Source organism: Manis javanica, chromosome 4 (assembly GCF_040802235.1).
Source record: "Manis javanica isolate MJ-LG chromosome 4, MJ_LKY, whole genome shotgun sequence".
NCBI lineage: Eukaryota > Metazoa > Chordata > Mammalia > Pholidota > Manidae > Manis > Manis javanica.
Window position 1 is genome coordinate 137,241,118 of NC_133159.1, and position 18,491 is coordinate 137,259,608.

The 18,491-nt window shown below is 49.7% G+C and overlaps 1 protein-coding gene across 10 annotated transcripts in view; it reads left to right on the forward strand.

Moving 5' to 3' along the window:
* Positions 1-3,251: 3,251 nt before the first annotated feature.
* The window catches only part of MYO18A (myosin XVIIIA), a 93,604-nt gene continuing 78,364 nt past the window's right edge, over positions 3,252-18,491 (forward strand). For 5 of the 10 annotated variants that reach the window (XM_073235085.1, XM_037008386.2, XM_073235081.1 and 2 more), the window contains exons 1-2: positions 3,252-3,405; positions 13,340-14,419. In XM_073235085.1, the coding sequence (XP_073091186.1) occupies positions 13,421-14,419 (999 nt within the window). In that variant the 5' untranslated portion in view covers positions 3,252-3,405; positions 13,340-13,420. Of the gene's footprint in view, positions 3,406-13,339; positions 14,420-17,479; positions 17,555-18,491 lie in introns of all 10 variants that reach the window. The other 5 variants (XM_073235087.1, XM_073235089.1, XM_073235088.1 and 2 more) reach the window with 2 other exon arrangements.

Consider the following 18,491-nt stretch of genomic DNA (forward strand, 5'->3'; position numbering starts at 1 on the left):
TCACTGTGGATGTTTCCCTGGTATTTTAATCTTGCCTGGTCTCTGAAATTGGTTTCTGGTTCAGGCTAGAGATGTTCTTAAGAATACTCTGTGCCATCCCAAGAGTGCCCTAGATGTGGGCACACATAAATAAAACAGATTAATATGCCTATTCACTCACTGCCATGCTGTAGGGAAGAGAACATGAGATTTGAGCCTTGGGGACTCAGTTTGAATCATGACTCTGCCATTTGCAGGCTGTGTGCAAGTCACAAACCTGTCTGTGCCTTAGTTTCCATGCTGCAAGTTGGTGAAGACATGATAATAAATCTTAACAATTGCAGAATGCTAACTCTGTGCCAAGCACTGTTCTTTTTACATATTAACTCACTAAATTAAAAAAATAATAATAAACTTTATTTTTAAAGCAATTTTAGCTTCAGAGAAAAATTGAGCTTAAAGTACAGAGTTTCCATAAACCCTGGGCCCCCACATTTGCACAGCCTCCCCACCATCAAAATCCCACAATGATACATTTGTTAAAATTAATGAACCTGCATTGACACATCAGTAACACCCAAGGTCTGTTGTTTACATTAGGGTTCATTCTTGGTGTTGTACATTCTACATGTTTGGACAAATGTGTGATGACATCATTGTATCATACAGAGTAGTTTCAGGGGTGTAAAAATCCTCTGTGCTCTACCTACTCATCCCTCCCTTTCCCAGTCCTTAACAACCACTGATCTTTTTATTGTGTCCATATTTCTGCCTTTTCCAGAATGTCACAGAGTTGGAATCATATAGCCTTTTCAGGTTGACTTCTTTCACAGTACTACGCATTTAAGTTTCCTTCATGTCTTTTCATTTCTTTTTATATTCCATTGTAGTTTATCCATTCAGCTGCTGAAGGGTATCTCATAAGTTTCAAGAATTATGGGTAAAGCTGTTATAAACATCCACGTGCAGGTTTTATGTGGATATGTTTTCAATTTGTTTAGGTAAATAAGAGTGCAATCACTTTATCATATGGTAAGAGTATGTTTAGTTTTCTCAAAAGCTGACAAACTGCCTTCCAAAGTGGCTGAACCATTTTGCATTCCTGCCAGCAATGAATGAGAGGGTTCCTGTTGCTCCACATCCCTGTCAGCATTTTGTGTTGTCAGTGTTCATTTTGGCCATTTTAATAGGTGGGTAGTGCTATCTCATTGCTGTTTTAATATGCATTACCCTATCACCTATATTGTGGAGCAACTCTCCAAATGATTATTTGCCATCTGCATATCATCTGTGGTGAAGTGTCTGTTCAGGTCTTTGGCCCATTTTTAAATTAGATTGTTGTTTTATTATTGTTGAGCTTTTAGAGTTCTTTCTATTTTTGATAATGGTCCTTCATCAAATATGTCTTTTAGAAGTATTTCCTCCCAGTCTGTGGCTTGTCTTCTCATTCTCTTGACATTGTTTTCTGTAGAACAGAAGTTCTTCATTTTAATGAAGTCCAGCTTATCAACTCTTTCTTTCATGAATCTTGCCTTTGGTGTTATATGAAAAAATTATCATTATATACAAGGTCATCTAGGTTTCTCCTATGTAATTTAGCAGTTTTATAGTGCTGTGTTTTACATTTAAGTCTATGATTCATTTTAACTTTTATGAAGGGTGTGACAGGTCTTTGTCTAGATTCATCTTCTTGCCTGCAATGTCCAGTTGTTTCAGCACCATGTTTTGAAAAGACTAAGCTCATTTAATTTTCAAAATGAACTTTGAGGCAGGCGCTGTTATTATCCCATATTTCAGATAAATAAAATGAGGTATAGAGAGGTTTTGTAAATAACCCAGGGTAACTCCGCTAGCACTTGAAAGAACTGGGATTTGAACCCAGGCAACCTGACTCCAGAGTCCATGCACTCAATCCCTATCTATAAGAACAATTTCTCCCTCATAGGTTTGTTGTGAGGAATAGAGATGGTGTCTAGCACATCATAGGTGATCAGGAAGCAGTAGTGATAGTTATCCTACTTAGCCTCCAAGGTTCCACTCAAATGTCATGTCCTCAGGCAGCTTTCTTTCACTGCTCCATCACAGCCCTATCTCATCATCCAAGGGATGTCAGTGTAGTGAGTCTTACTGCAGTCACAGCTCGCTTTCACCTGCCCCAAGTGGGTTCTCCAGAGAGGCTCCATATCTGATTTCTTTGCATCCGGCAGAGCATCTACTGCTGCACTTAGCACTTAGCAAGCTCTAAGTAAACGTTTGTTTAATTGAGTTTGGGTTGCATGCAATTCATTTATGTCCCAAAGGTACATTCTGGGTGTGGTCCATTTCTCAGGATCTCCCAGCTCTTACTCAGCTCTTTGCTCCTGAGCCCCCTCGTTTCAGCCTTCCCTGGTCTATCAGGTTGGGCCACCTGTGCCTGGAGAAGTTCCTGGGTAGGCTGTCTTTGGAGACAGCTGCCCTCATGTGCTACATCCTGTTTCCTGCACCACCCCACTGTTTCTTCCACACTCTGAACACTGCCTGTTGAAGTGCCCACTTCTTCCTGTCTCCAAACTCAATACCTAGCGCCTATCTTGGAGGCCTGGTCTGTAAATGCCTGTGGCCTCTGCTGAGGAAGTCTAAAATCTCTCTTGCTGGGTAGAGCAGCTCACTTGATATGTTCAGGACATGGCAGACCCAGAGGCAGATTTCATTCTGAAGGGCTTCTGGAACGTGTTCATCTTGGCTGTTGTTGGACTCCTTTAGGGAGCAAGTGCCACTGATGACTGTGCCCTGGTCCCTGGTACATGCATCCGGTAGCTCCACCTGAGACAGGGCTTTCTCAGACTAAGTCTCGAGAAGTCTGTGTCCACCGTCGGGAGTACATTCTGCCAGTGCCACCTGGGACATAACAGGTAGCACCTGCTTTGGATTGCACCATGTAGTACCATCCAGAAGCGCCCTATGTCTGCTTCTGAGAGCCCCCTTGGGAAGATGTGGCTAGCAAGACTCAATGGCTTCCTCTGGACAGCACTGCCCTGGGCAGCACCCTCTTGGCACAGCCAGCAGAATCCAGTGCCCGCCTTGGGAAGAACCTGTTCTATACGTTCAACATGCCCCTGGTGCCTTCCCTGGGCACGTCCAGCAGTCTCCGGCGCCCAGGACAGACTGGACCTCCAGGCAGAGCCTCCGGTCGCCGACAGAGGTGTCCCGCCGCAGAGCCCAGCGCCCGCTTGGTCGGCGCTAGAGGCACGTCCAGGCGCAGCCAGCAAGACCGGGCGTTTATCCCCGGAGCCGCCAGCAGGGAGCTCCCTTTCTGCTCGGCTGGCGCGGCTGCTGGGGGCGGCGCTGCGCTGCGCTGCGCCGCGCGGACTCCAGCCCGGAGCGGGCCGGGGCCGTTGGATGCCGCGTCTCTGTTTCTGCTGCCTGCCGGCCGGGCTCCGGCGGCCGGTAAGTGCGGGGCGGCGGGGGCGGCCTCTCGGTGACGAGCGGGACCCGGTGGGACAGCGGAGCGGGCTGGGACCGGGAAGGCGGGCGGGCGGCGGGGCCCGCCGGCTCCTCCTCCCCACCCCCGTCCCCTGGAAACAGCGGCCCGGACTCCCGGCCCCGGTCCCTGGCTGCGCCGCCAAGCTGGGCGCCCGGGACTCGGGGCCGACCGGGAGGGGTGGGAAGGGGAGCCCTGGCCCATTTTGCCAGCTCCAGGGACGAGGGGAGGCAGGTCAGGATGGCCTTCAGTTTGGTGGGATTTGGGGCTTGGGGGAGCCCAGGTGGCCCCGAGCTGCGGGGTGGAGGCTGCAGCCTCGGGCATAGGGGCTTCTCGGGGCCAGGCCCAGGCCCCCCGCGACAGACCGAGGCTCTGAGGAAGACAAGGGGGAAGGCGAGCACCTTTATCCCAGCGGCCTTCACCCTTTCAATGCCAGGCCCACAGCGGGTTCCTCTCGAAGGAGCAGCTGCTAGACAGCTGGCAAAACAATGGAAACCCCGCTTCCCCAGGCCCCCTCCCCTTAGGACAGAAGATGAGGGGCGGGTGAATGGTAGGCTTTGGGGATTAGGGCGTGCAGGCTGTCTCCCGTGTGGCTGGCTGCTCAACCTCACCTTTGCCTGCAAAGGGGTGGAGTGCGTGTGGGAAGGTCGGACAGCCTACCCCAGGCCTCTGGGAGAGACTGCCCTGACGTCCCGCCCTGCTAACCTGTCATTCCAGTAGTCTCGCTAATGAGGAGAGGTGGTAAGGTTAGCTACCCCCAACCCCATGTTGAGGGTGCTGCTCCGTACCCAGCCTGGTGGGGAGTGGGTCACATTCCTGGCTGAGATAAGGCCTTGGCAGACACACCACATACTGGGGACTTTGTTGAGGGTGGGTGTGGGGGTGTCACCCCGTTGCAAGGCACATGTGTCTTGCTGATTAGTTGGAAAGGCTGCTGGCCAGAATGAGCTGAGGGAGGAGCCGGGAGGCAGCCAGTTTGTTTTTAGGCAGCTCTCCTCTTGCCTGGTCACTTGGCCAGTGGGGCACGTGTTCAGCAATGTCCTCATGGTTTGTGTCTGTGTAGGAAGGCCTGAGACCATGGTTTCTGGAAGGAGCTCTCCTGCCTAGGGCCTTCCTACCCTCAGATTGCCCCCCAAATTCTGAAAGTGGATTCCCTCCCCCCTTCACCTTGCCAACAACTGGGGCTGGTTTGCGTGGGTTTGTGTGTCTTTTGGAGTGCCTGGCATGACTGTGGCTGGAGGCCTTATAAATCCCCCATGGAGAGTGAACTGTGTGAAGTGCATACCCACAGGAGCCATGCTGGATGGGAGGGAACATGGTCCTGGAGATTAAGAGCAAGGTCGCCTTAGCAAGAAGACATTGACTCTAGGGGTGCCAGCTTCCCTTCCATGCACTTCCCAGGTCTGGAGCCCTTTTCTCGTGCAGGTTGGTTTGCTGTTGGCAGTGGGCAGGACCTTGCCTAGTGTTCCCCACCCTTTTGGTTCAGGGGCTACTTTCTATTGAGGGATATTGAAAGTTGCTCTCCCGAGGCCTGTGGCTTCCTGACAGACCTTGCTGGCTCTTTGTCAATGGCTTGCCACCTCTTCAGCTTTCCCTCTGTCCTTTTGTAATGAGGACTTTCCAGGAAACATCCTCCTGGTTGCTGGACATGACTGGTTATATATAGCTTCCGGTGGAGGTGTGCTTGCCCATTTAGAGTTGGGGACATTGGACTGGGGCCTCAATTCCAGGAAGACAATGGGGGAAGCTATTGTGTTGTGTTAGGGGTTAGGGGAATGACAAGGGTCACCAGTGGGGGTGGAGGGTGAGGGTAGGATGGGTAGAATACCAGTGGTCACTTCTTTGAGAGTTTTAACTTCAAACAGTTGATGACCTGGTGCCTGGCATCTTGGAATATCTAGTTTGTTTACTCCCTCTTGGCCTGGCTCAGGTGCCCGGGTGTGTGCCTGAGGGCTTCCTGTCATGCCCTGGGCTCTCCTCAAAAGCTCTCAAGTGGAGTGTACCCTTCCTGACTTCTTGACCTCAACTCCCTGGCAGTCTGGGCAACCAGCCTGCTGCCTGGAGCCCCTGTCACTGGTCCAGCTTGAGGCTGTTTGTTGAGGGGTGCATGTGCCTTTGGAAGTTGGGCCTGGAAACTCCAATGTCCCCCAAAAACAGGTATGTGAAGGTTGATTGGGTGGGGCAGAACTGGGGCTTGTGTGAAAGGGAGAATCCACCCTACTGGGGTGGAGCAGGGAGTTGTTGGAACCTAGGAAGCCTTGATCCAGACTTGGTGTGTCACGGTTCTCCAGGGTGGTGTGGCTGTTCTTGCTCCTTCCAACCTGAGGCCTGTCCCCAGACAGACCTCCCTCACTTTGCGTGGACACCCCAGACTGGAACCAGATCAGCCCTGTGAGCGGGGTCCTGGTGGCGGCCCTGGGCTCCAGGCCTTGTGCCAGACCTATTCCTAGGTGTGGTGGGTGAATGTGAGGGGTCTGGCCTAATGTAATTTAAAGGTTTGGGGAAATGGGAGGGCACAGCCCACCCTGTGCTGTGGTTAACAGGTTCTCCCAGGGGTTGGAGCTTGATGGAGCTTTTAAGTTCTGCTGTGGGTCAGGCCCTGGGGAGCTTTAACAATTGCTGACTGCACCATACCCCCCATCACCATTTTCTGGGTTAGCCTGAGTTAGAGAGTAGTGTGGTGCAGTGGCAGGAGCTTGGATTGGGAGGGGTGAGAGTGGACCCAGAAAGCCTCCAGTCCTCCCCCACCTCAGTTTCCTGCTTTTTTTCTTGAGGTAGGAATTGTGTGGCTTGTAAATTATCCACATTCCCTTGACATTTTAAATAGCTTACAGTCAGGCAGCAGTTTAAATCATGGACTGATGATTTTACAGGACCCAGGCCTCTTTTCTCTGCCAGGTACTTTATCGTGCTTTACAAGGAATTATTTTTATTATTTTCTGATAGAGAAGTTGGATGATGGGCTCAAGGTCACACAGCAAGTCAGAGGCAGAGCAGGATTAGAACCTGTAGTCTGAGCAGAATACCTCTCCCGCAAAGGCAGGGGCTTGGGGCCAAGTCTGAAATGTCAAGCCCATGAGATTTTATAGTTGAAACAGCTGAGGCCTAGAGGGGGACGGGACTTGCTCAAGGTCACACAGAGGGTGGGGGTGGGGGCTCAGGGGGCGGTCAGTATTAGCTGAGCTTAGTGTCCAGCCGGCTGCTGCAGGCCCCGCGTAGAACCGCCGAGGTGCACTTGGAAGAGCAGCAGGGGACCTGGGCGGCTGCCGGCTCCTCTGGCGCTCTCCTTTCTCCCGGGGCCTGCGGGATTGCTGCGTTCCAGGGGAGACGGTATCGCAGCGCGAGGCGCCGCGGGGCTGCGGCTGCGCCGGGCCCACTGCCTGCAAGCGCTGAGGGCCGTCGTCCCCGCAACAGCGGGCAGAGAGGGGAGCCGGGCGCCGGCGGGCGGCCGCCTGATGTCATGTGAGAAGCGTGCAGTCGGAGTGAGTGAGCACACCTGGAGCCAGATAAGCTCCGTGTGACCTGCAGTGAGTCATGGGGCGCTGCGGAGCTCAGCAGGACCTGCCGGAAGGAGGCTCGGCGGCGACGGGCGTCACCCCGCGCCGCCCGGCCTGCGACGTCGGGCCGGGCCAGGTGCTGTGCGCGCCCCACCGGCCGCCCGAGCCATCTCGGTGAGGGCCAGCGCCAGGGCAGAGGCCTCGGGGCTGTAGGAAACGGCCGCTCAGGGAGGTCACAGGCCGAGGGAGAGAGGCCGTCTCTCTTGGGAAAGTATTTCCTTTGTATTTATTTATGAGTGTGGCCTTGAGTGGGGGGCGGGAGGCTGACCGCTGACCCCTTTTAACAATCCACACACAGCAGCCAAGTCCAGCGCCCTCGTCTTGGGATTCTAACGTTATAGTTTCCATTTCCTAGGGTTTTAACTTTGCCAGCTGCAGGGTGACCCATTTAAATCTGTCCCCACTTAAAGCCACAAGACACCCTGAGATCTGTTTTAACCAAGTCCCCACGTCACTGAAACTTTTTCAAGGCATGAGATGCAAACCCCATATGCAGCTTTAACACTAAGTGGATTGTTCACTACTTTGTCAAGCCTTTTCTCTTTTTCTTTCTTTTTAATCTTTAAAATCACAAAAGTAGCATATGCCGGAAAAAGGTTTAATCCGTAGGAAGTCTGCTAGGTAGAAAGCTAAAGTGTTACCCTCTTTGTCCCTACTCTATGGAGAAAGCCACTGAAAATTTTGTGATGGATCTTGCCAGACTGTTTTTTAAAAGCTTATTATATAATATATATGTATAATACATATGTAATATATGTATTTATAGTTTAATGTCACATAAATATAATTTTATATAAATGTAAAAAAAAAAGTTTTCTGTAGGAAATAAAAAAACATGCAGAAAAGTAGAAGAAAAATTACACATGATCCCACTATCTAAAACCTTTGGTCTTCAACACACACACCAGATGAATATTCTCACTGTAAAAAATTAATATAGATAAAACCCAAGTCTGCTTTGACCCTTCTAAAATCCCTGTATCTGCCCCATAGTATACATTTTTCTATGCATATGCATATATTGTACATAATGTGCATATGTATGTATACATATACACCAACACATATACATAGTTTTTAGAATTCTCGGAAAAATGATACACTATCTGGCAGCTTGCTTTTTTTACTTAACAGTATGGTATAGAATCTTTCCAGTTCAGTATATACAGATCTACCTCATTCTTTTTAATAACTGCCCAATTCTATAATTTAGCTATTCCCCTAGTGATGGACATTTATATTGACAGAATTTTACTATGACAAATAATGCTGCAAAGATTAGCCATATTTATTGTGATATACCTATTCATGCCTTACATGTGGAATTGCCCCAAGAATATGTACTTGTCAAGATTTTCATAGCTGCCACACATGCCCTCCTTATACCAAATTATACTCCCACCAAACGATGAGATGGTGAAATGCCCTGCTTCCCATTCTCTAACTGATGTTACTTATCTTGGTAGTTTTTGCTAAACTGCTAAATGAACATCAGTGTATCTCTGTTGTATTTCATATTCCTGTGAATATTACTGAAGCCGAATACCTGTTCATGTTTATTGGCCGTTTGTATTTCTGCATCTATGAATTGCCTGTCTTTGTCCTTGGCAGCAGCTGTGTAGGGCCTCTGGACTCTAGCCAGTGTGATTCAGCCTGGCCATGTGCTTACTGGATTGCCTTCACTTCTGAGGGCTTTACTTTACATGTACAAAGGTCCAGTCCAGCATTAAGATTTTATATCTAGACTTATATTAGTCACACATGCTGATAGTCAATTGTATATTTTATTATTCTCTCTACTATCCCATTTAGATGGCAAGAATGTGTCCTGCTACTTATTGGGTACTACTCTTGAGGGCTTACTCTGGACTAGGTGTTATTGGAAGAGCTGATATACATATTTCGTTTAATTCTCATCCTTATATAGTAGGTACTATTATTATTTCTATTTTACAAATGGAAAAACAGAGGCACAGAGACCTTAAGTGACTTGCCCAAGATTGTATAGCTGTTAACTCAGATTTGTTCTCAGGCCTGTGACCTGTAATCTGAAGCCTAAGCGCTTTTGTCAGTTTTATGTATCTTTATATCCCTTGCATTTAGTAGATATGTATTTTTCCCAACATTTATTGTATCACAAAGCTCTGCAAACATTTAGAAAAGTTAGAAAAGTAAACATCCCCTGCCTCCTAGATTCTACAATTAACATTTTAGTACCCTTGCTTTATCAGATACTTGTCCCTTCATCTATCCATTAAGCTGTACTATATTTTTGATGCATCTAAATTGCAGACATCAGTATATTTTGCCCCAAATACTTTAGCATACATATCGTTAACTAGAGTTCAGTATTTGTTCACAGTTATTTTTTTCTTGTATTTCACACATGAAATGCACAAATCCTAGGTGCATTATTTGATGACTGTTGACAAACTGTATACCTGTCAACAAATGTATATACCCAAAACCCTATTAAGATATGTGAACAGAAAGTTCCTTCATGCCCTTTCTCAGGCAATCCCCACCTCCCAGAGGTAACCACTATTCTAATTTTTTTCACCTTTGGTTAGTTTTGCCTGTAAAGATCTTTTTCAATTTATGATGGGGTTATGTCCCGATAAACCCACTGTAAATTGAAAGCATCTTAAGTCAAAATGCATTTAATACACCTGACCTACCAAACATCATAGCTTAACCTAGCCTACCTTCAGGGTCCTCAGAACACTCCCTGTACCCTACTGATGGGCAAAATCATCTAACACAAAGCCTATTTTATAATAAAGTGTTGAATATTTTGTGGAATTTATTGAATACTGTACTGAAAGTGAAAAACAGTGGCTGTATGGGTGTGGAATGATTGTTAAATGGGTCAGTTGTTGACCTTCGTGATTGTATGAATGGGAGCTGCTGCTCCCGCCATTGCTCAGCATCGCAAGAGAATGTCGTAGGGATGTTGCTGGCCTGGAAACAGCACAATGCATACATAGAAATACAGTTTCTACTGAATGTGTATTGCTCTCACACCATCATAAAGTTGAAAAATCGTAAGTTAAAAAACCGTCACAAGTTGGCTACTGTCTTACTAGAACTTCACATAAATAGTAACATACCAATAGGTAGCCTTGTCAAAACCTTCTTTTACTGTTGCTTGGCATGATGTTTTTGAGATTCATCCCTGTTGTGCCTACCAGTAGTTCCTTCCTTTTTATTGCTGAGTAGCACCCCATTGTGGGAATGTGTACATTATTTCTCCTGTTGATGAACTGACAGAGGCATATTTAAGTTGAATGGTTCTTGGCTTTATGTCTTAACATGATAAAGCAGCCAAGTGGACCTAGTCCATTGCACTTTGCTTTGATTTGGGAGATGGTAAGGTCACAATGATTTAGGTACATATCCTAATTTACATACACACCTTTCCTCCACTTCAAATTTGGCAAGGCCTCCTGGAGTAGGTGAGGGGAGAAAGGCAGAGAAGGAGGTCAGGAAAACTGTAGGCTTACCTTCACTGGAGAGGGTAAGAGGCCAAGGGGAGGCCGGGAGACCCTGCAGCCTGGAGTGGAGACTGGAGAGTTGGTGATGTCATTGCTGCTGGAGACTTTAGACTTGAAGACAGGAGATGCTGGGAAGTCCAAGGTCTGTAAGGAGGTAACAACAGCCAGGTCTCTGGCAAATTGGGTGCTTTGGAGCAGCTGGACCTTCAGCTGCACTGCAGGTCTGACCCTGGGAGTGGGGGAGGCTGAGGTAGCTCCAGACATGTGGTGCAGGGAAGAACCACGGGCTGCAGCTGGCCTGGCCATTGTGGGGATGACAGTAGGGAGGGGGTACTTTGTGAGCTCTGTGGATAACAGTGGCAGGACAGGGCTGATGTGGAAAGAGAGCTGAAATGGACTCAGGCTCCCAAGGCCCTGGGGTTGGAATGAGAGGGGTGACTTTGGCAGAAAGTTAATAACTAACCTGTGTCCACAGAGACTTAGATATTTGGCGTTTTAGAGCTAGAAGAGACCTAGATCGTCCAGTCCAACCTTGAGCAAAGTGACAGACAAGGTCCCCCAGCAATCTGTTGGCAGATCCAGGCCCGGACAGCAGGTTTCCAGCCAGTGCTGTCCTCTGGGCTGCTCCCGGAGCTGCAGTTTCTGCCTGTCACAATGACAGGGAGGGCCAAGCTTTTGTCAAGATAGGGACTTACAGAAATTACTTCTCAGAGGCCTTCCCAACCCAGAGATTCTAGAATTCTGGGGCCTGTTTCTGTTGATACTGCTCAGATGTCTAGCTCCCTGCAAAGAGCCAGGATTGGGTAAGGATTGCAGAGTGAAAATTGGAGACCAAAAAAGGTGTCTGAAGAGAGGATGCCTGCCTGCATCCGGCACTCCCTACCCCAAATGAGTCCTGGTTCAGCTGTCCACAGCTGCCCCTGGCTTTGCACCTTATGGGCCCTAGATTTCCTGTCTTCCTACTCTTAGGTACTGTGCATGGAGCATTCAGAACCAAAAAGTTCAGAGGGAGCTTTGTTTTGCCAGCTAAAAACTGAGGTCAGAGCGGGAGAAGGGGTCCTTGCTAGGTTCGTGGGGGACTAGTGACTGGGTCAGATTTCCCACTCTGGATTTGCTCTACAGCTAAAGATTTAATAAGAACTGCACTGCCCTATAGGATAGCCACTAAACACACAGGGCATTTGAATACTTGAAATGTGGTTAGTCTGAACTGAGACGTATTCTGAGTGTAACACACACACTGGATGTCAAAGACTTAATATGAAGGAGAGAAGGTAAAATATCTCAATATTTTTTATATAGAGTACATGTTGAGATGATAGTATTTTGGATATTTCTACATTAGACAAATTATATCGTTAAAGTTCATTTCACCTGTTTTTACCTTTTTTAATGTGGTTGCTGGGAATTTTAAAATTACATATATGACTTGAATTACATTTGTTGTGGTTGGTGCTACTCTAGAAAGGATATGCTCATCTGTGAAGAACCAGATGTGTCAGGGCGCTTGGTAGGGGTAAAGCAATTAGCCAGTACCCCGGGGTCTTTGGGAGTTCCTGGCCTTGATGCCTTCCTAGGCATTGCACCTGGGTTGGAGGTCTCTCTTGGTAGAATGGGGAGCCTAGAGACCCTGCTTGGTGGTGGGGGTGAGGTGCACAGTGAGGAGAGGCCTCTCGAAGACCTTCCACGAGGTCAGTGCTGGAAGGAGTAAGCTTGTACATCTGTGTCTGGAACTCTGAGGGGAAGTCTTCATGGAGAGAGAAAATATTATATTTAATTTCTAATTAGGTGATATGGCCTACTTCTACTTCTTGTTCCCTGCTGGTTAGAATAAGAAAGACTCTGTCAACTCTTCCCCCACCAGGTTTTTTCTCAGTTCTGCCCCCAGTCAGGCCTGCTCAGAGGTGAGAGTAGGCTGGCGCCATAGGCACACATGCCCAGGAACTGAGATTTTTCTCTCAGGCTGCCACAACTCTCCTCCCAGGCTATATTTAGGTGCTGGTCTGGGGAAAAGGATATGAGTTTTTCAGGATCCTGTTTATCCAGCGGACCCCACCCCCACCTCACAGCTGTCTGTCCTCTGTTCAGGCTGGACCTTCCCCATCCCTCCCTGTTCTCTTTAGACGCCAAGGCCCTAGAAAGAAAACAATATTTGCCATTGAATTTTGGCATTGCCACTTTTTCATTGTGAGACAACTAACATAGTTTTTCTGAGCCCTGTTTCCTCAATTTAAAGTAGAGATAATGATAACTACCTTAAGTTCAAATGAGACAGTGTGTGTAAAGTGCCTGGCATGTGCCTGGCAAGTGGTAAACACAAAGTGTTGGTCCTTTGAGGTTTTCTGTCAGGCAGAGGCTGGGTTGCTACTGTAGGGATAACAGGTTTAGGGAAGAACCCAGAGCATGTGATGTCTGTTGCATTAATGGGTATTGGCCCTGGGAAGGTGATGGTACACAGAATCCCTTAACTTCTCTGTGTTTGAATCTTAAGTCAGCCCCAGGCTGACTTGATGGCATCCTCTGGCCAAGAGGTCCAGTCTCCAGGATGCCACCTCCAAGCTCCCCCTATCAGGGATTAAAGGAAACGACAGACTCTGAAGTCTGGGCTTTTACAGCTTTATTGAAACCTCAAGATTCCTTAGTTGTAAAATGGGGGTAGTAATAGACCTACCCACAGCAGGTGCTGAGGATTAAGGTGAGTGGAGCAGCACCAGGTAAAGCAGAGCACCTGGTACACAGTGTGCTAGGCCTCAGAGCAGGTGGCTGTGCTGCTCAGTTGGCCTTGTCTGTACTGGAGACAGGAAGACGTCTGCTCAAATAACTCTCTCTCTCACTGTTTCTGTTTGCAGCAGCAAGGTGGGGTACCAAGGCCCTGTGCTAAGCAAGCATAATCCTCTGGGGGTGCCACCCCTAAAAAGAGCACCCCCACCATGTTTAACCTAATGAAGAAAGACAAGGACAAAGATGGTGGGCGAAAGGAGAAAAAAGAGAAAAAGGAGAAGAAGGAGAGGATGTCAGCAGCGGAGCTGCGGAGCCTGGAGGAGATGAGCCTGCGCCGAGGCTTCTTCAACCTGAACCGCTCCTCCAAACGTGAATCCAAGACTCGCCTGGAAATCTCCAACCCCATCCCCATCAAGGTGGCCAGCGGCTCCGACCTGCACCTGACTGACATTGACTCCGACAGCAACAGGGGCAGTGTCATCCTGGACTCAGGCCACCTGAGCACAGCCAGCTCCAGCGATGACCTCAAGGGTGAGGAAGGCAGCTTCCGGGGCTCTGTGCTGCAGCGGGCGGCCAAGTTCGGCTCCCTGGCCAAGCAAAACTCACAGATGATTGTCAAACGCTTCTCCTTCTCCCAGCGCAGCCGTGATGAGAGCGCCTCAGAAACCTCCACGCCCTCAGAGCACTCCGCTGCCCCGTCCCCCCAGGTGGAGGTGAGGACACTGGAGGGACAGCTGATACAGCATCCTGGCCCAGGCATCCCGCGACCAGGGCCCCTGGGCCGAGTCCCTGAGCTGGTGACCAAAAGGTTCCCGGCTGACCTGCGCTTGCCCCCTGTGGCACCCCCATCCGCCCCTGCCCTCCGGGAGCTGGAGCTGCAACGGCGGCCCACTGGAGACTTCGGCTTCTCCCTGCGGCGCACGACCATGCTGGATCGGGGCCCCGAGGGCCAGGGCTACCGGAGGGTGGTTCACTTCGCTGAGCCCGGCGCGGGCACCAAGGACCTGGCCTTGGGGCTAGTGCCGGGCGATCGTCTGGTAGAGATTAATGGGCACAACGTGGAGAGCAAGTCCAGAGATGAGATTGTGGAGATGATCCGGCAGTCCGGGGACAGCGTGCGGCTCAAGGTGCAGCCCATCCCAGAGCTCAGTGAGCTGAGCCGGAGCTGGCTGCAGAGTGGCGAGGGACCCCGCAGGGAGCCAGCTGATGTGAGTGTATCCCTGGGCAGCTGGGGGTGACCAGGGACAGGAAATAGCTGGGGGTGACCAGGGACAGGAAATGCCAGCTTCTCCTGCAAGTTGTACTTGGGTGGATAACTGGGTATCTGAGAGCTGCAGTCAGAGCCTAGTGACTGTGTCAGTGGAGAAGCCATCCTGGGCTCAGGGAAGCCTGTCTGGGAGGGGGTGATACATGGTGATACAAGCTTCATTTAGGGGTTTGGGCACCACGTTTTCTGAGCCCTAAATCAGGGCACGAAGGCTAACACATCCAATTCCAGATGTGAGAAAAGTCTGGACTACTTGTCCAGCCTGGTGTCTGGAGTAAAATAAAGGATTTCCATGCTATGTAGATGTTAGAGGTAAAGAAGAGACAAATTATTTCAAATCAGGGCTATGTTGTGGGGATGTGCAGCAGCTTTGGAAGCTCCTGGGTAGATGACCACAGGCCTCCTCTTGCCTCTAAGTGAGTAAGGAGTTGAATACTGGGTCAGGTTGCAGAGATAAGCAGGGGCCACTTCATGGAGGACCTTGTAAATCATAATAGGAGTTTAGGTTCTATCCCAGTGAAATGGGACCATTGTAAGGTTTAAAGCAGGGTAGTGACTGACTGGATCTGATTTATAGAGATCACTGGGCTTCAAGAGGCTTTATTATCTCTCCTGGAAGAAGAAAAAGTCCTGGGAAAGCCACGGGGATCAAGCCTGCAGAGATAGTATGGCCTGACTGTCCCTGAGACCCCACTGTGGAAGGGGGTGACACAGGAGCAGAAGAGTTTAGATTAGATATATGAGCAGGTCTCCAGGGGGATGACGATCTCTAACCCCAGGGGTCTTTTGATAGGGTGGCCACATATCAGTTTGGAATGTTCTACCTGGAGATAGCACAGACGGACATTTGGCCCCTGGCCATCTTGCTCCCCCAGCTGTGAGTTTTTTACAACTGTCCAGATCTGGTACCTGCAGCTTGACTAGTGCACAGCCTAGTGAGGATCTTTCAGCAATTAATAACCTGCCAGATGCGTCGAAGTCAGAATTGGGAGGAAGTGCTAAGAAGCAGACAGAATCCCGGTCCTAGTTTTCTCCCGGGGAGGGGAAGTGGATGCTCAGATGGCTGCTCAGCCTAGCCGCCTATCAGGCATGGAGGGCCTGGAAGCAGTAGGGGTCAAAGTCTGGCAGGAAGCAGTGGAGTTGGGTTCCAGACCTTCCTTTACCCTGGTGCTGGTAGGGGTCAGGCAGCTTTGCTAGTCAGGAAGGGGCAGTGAGTGGGAGGGAGCCTGTTGTGGAATACAGGAAAGGAACTGGTCTCATTTATTCAAGAAACACCTTGAGCACCTATATGTGTTAGCCAGTGGGCTAGACTGAGCTCAGGGAACCACAACTTAGAGGAGTGGTCTTTGTCTCAGAACCAAAGTCTGTACATGTTGCTATGTCTGTCTGCTTTCTCCCAGGCTGACACTGCTTTTAATAGATGGAATTTTCTTCTTAAAGAATGAATCCCCTGGGGGATTGTTGCCAGCTCCCTGCTGAACCACAGCACATGCCTCTCTGGGGCCTCGGGCCTGGCATCCCAGATGCTGCTTAGTTTTCTCTTTATAGCTTAGGGATCATCCTGGCATCTTATATTTCTCAGCTGCTCTACCTTCCCAAATAGCTGCCCCAGCCCTGGGGAAGTGGATGCTTTAGGTTTGGAGGCCTGGTGGAGTCCATGTTTCAGCTCGAGTCCCTGAGATGCTGGCTTGCTTTAGCCCCCATGGGGCCAGTCCAGCTGGGGCCCAGAGGACTTCCTTCTCAGGCTGATGCCTAGGGGATCGGCAGGGGACAGTAGAAAGCCACACCCTCAGGAGTCTTCTAGAGCCATCTGATAGGACAATGAGAAGTGTAGGGCAGAGAAGCCCTGTATCTTTTCTCACCTGGGTAGGCAGGTGGTGGGACTCATACCACAGCAGAGAGGGGCAGAGGGGGCCCAGCATTACAGTTTCCTGGGACAGACCCTGGAGCTGGCGTGGGAGGGCTACAGCCTCCTCTGAGGCTCTCATCCTCCTGCTCCTCCTCTCCCCACACTCCTCCTCCTGCTCCTCCTCTTGGCAGCGGTTCTAATCCAGTTCCATGCCGAGAAGAGTCTTCCCTCCTCCTCCAGGCTCCTGGGCGGAGGCCCTGACAACTCTAGCCCCACAGGGACAGCTTCTGGCGGCCACCCTGCCCATCAGGCCATCCGTCAACTGTGTCCACACGTTGCCTGTCCCCAGGGAGCTCTGAGGGAGCTGGCTAGCCATCTGTTTTCTCTCTGCACACAGATGGGGGCCAGGCCCTGTGGCTCCTCTCCATGGCCTGTTCAGAAGGCCCCAGGGAGGGACGGCCCCTCGGGGTTCCTTCTCACATGGTGTGTGTCCAGAATGCTCAGAATGCTTGGCTCACACCTGCTTCACATGTCCCTGTGCCGTTAGACAAGATTCCACTAGGAGTAGGAGTAAGACACGGTAGAACAGATGTGGGGCCTGATAGAAATCACTCGCAGACCTGAGAGAAGCAGCTCTCCTTCCACTCTCTGTTCCTGCACTTGCGCATCTGTTACACAGCATTTGTTGAGCACTTACTGTGTGCTAGACCCCAGGATCCAGCAGTGAGTGGCACATAAGCCCAGCCCCAGTGACCTCCTAGTCTAGTGGAAGGATAATCAGGTAGCAGACAGTGACAGTGACAGTCGAGAAGCTCAATGACAGGCATGTACTGGATCCTGGAGAGCACAGAAGTGGGGCAGGTCTAGGAGAGCTGACATGTGGATAGGAGATGAGTGTAGGGGAAGCAGGAAGAAGGGGTGACCGTAATGGACACATGCCAAGACCTAGAGATTAGAGAGAGAATGACACATTTGGGAAATGACTAGGGGACAGTATGTAGGGAATGAGTACTGAGAAGCAGCAGGAGAGGCAAGCTGGGGACAGGTCACAAAGGGCCCTGTGAGCCATGCTAGGGATGTGAACTTTAAACTGAGGACAATGAAGTGGTTTAATCAGGGAGTGACAGAAACATATTTTATAAAATCTCCTAGGTTGCTTGTGGGGAATGCTCTCAGATGGTAGCAAGGAGGCCCGACCTTGGGCAGAAGCAGTGGATGTGCACACAGGTACCGAATATGAGCAGCTGAGGTGGGCTTTATACTCTTGGTGGCCAACTGGTGAGGAGGGTGGAAGAGAAGAGGGGATGATCAAGTGTGACTGCCAGGTTTGGAGGAACATGCTAAGTTCTTTCCTTTGCTCTTCAAGGCAAGTGTTTGGGAACATTTGTTTTTGGACCAATTATTCTTAAATTTTCTAAAGGCAAAGAATTCCCTGAGTCTGGTTATGTGGGGATGTTGGTAAATATGAGGATATTAAAACCCCAGTTGGGTCAAAGTTCTCCAGTTCTGTGAGTCTGGATGGGAATACCAATACCCACTGGAAAGGGGTAGAGGCCAGGTGGGAACTTGGGCCTGGGAGAAGAGGAGAGACAGTCCCTTCTGTTTGTGTCCTCAGTGGGCCTCAATGTATCGTAGGGGCCCAGTGGATTATCTGCGAATGTAGGGTGTTTCTGCTGAGCTCAGAAAAGCCTACATAGCTAAATCCTGGCCAGTGTGGTTGTCCTCCTGCCACCAAGAGCCAGAGGAACTGGCCTGCATAGGAACTCTACCCAGAAAACACTGCTTCCCTGAGGTTTGAGGATGGAGTGGGAGGGGAGCAGTGGGGGTTTCAAGGAAGGCTTACCACCCACTCCCAGGCAAGTTCTAGGTTCCTGAGCCCTGTGGAGCTGTCAGGGATTTGCTGGTGATCTGTGCAGTTTCTTCTCCCATTGGGTCTTGGGGTTTGTACTCAAAGGCTGTGGGGCTGTGAGGTTCCTTAAGAGATCATCATGTCCATCTGAAGTACTGCCACACTCAGGAGAGTCTGGGAGGGATCATGCTGTAATGGAAAGAGCGTGGACTTTGGAGCCCAAAAGACCTGTGTTTGAGTTTTACTAAAGTTGCCAAACTTTTCTGAGCCTCAGTTTATTCATTTCCTTAAACATTTAGTGAAGTCCACTTAAGG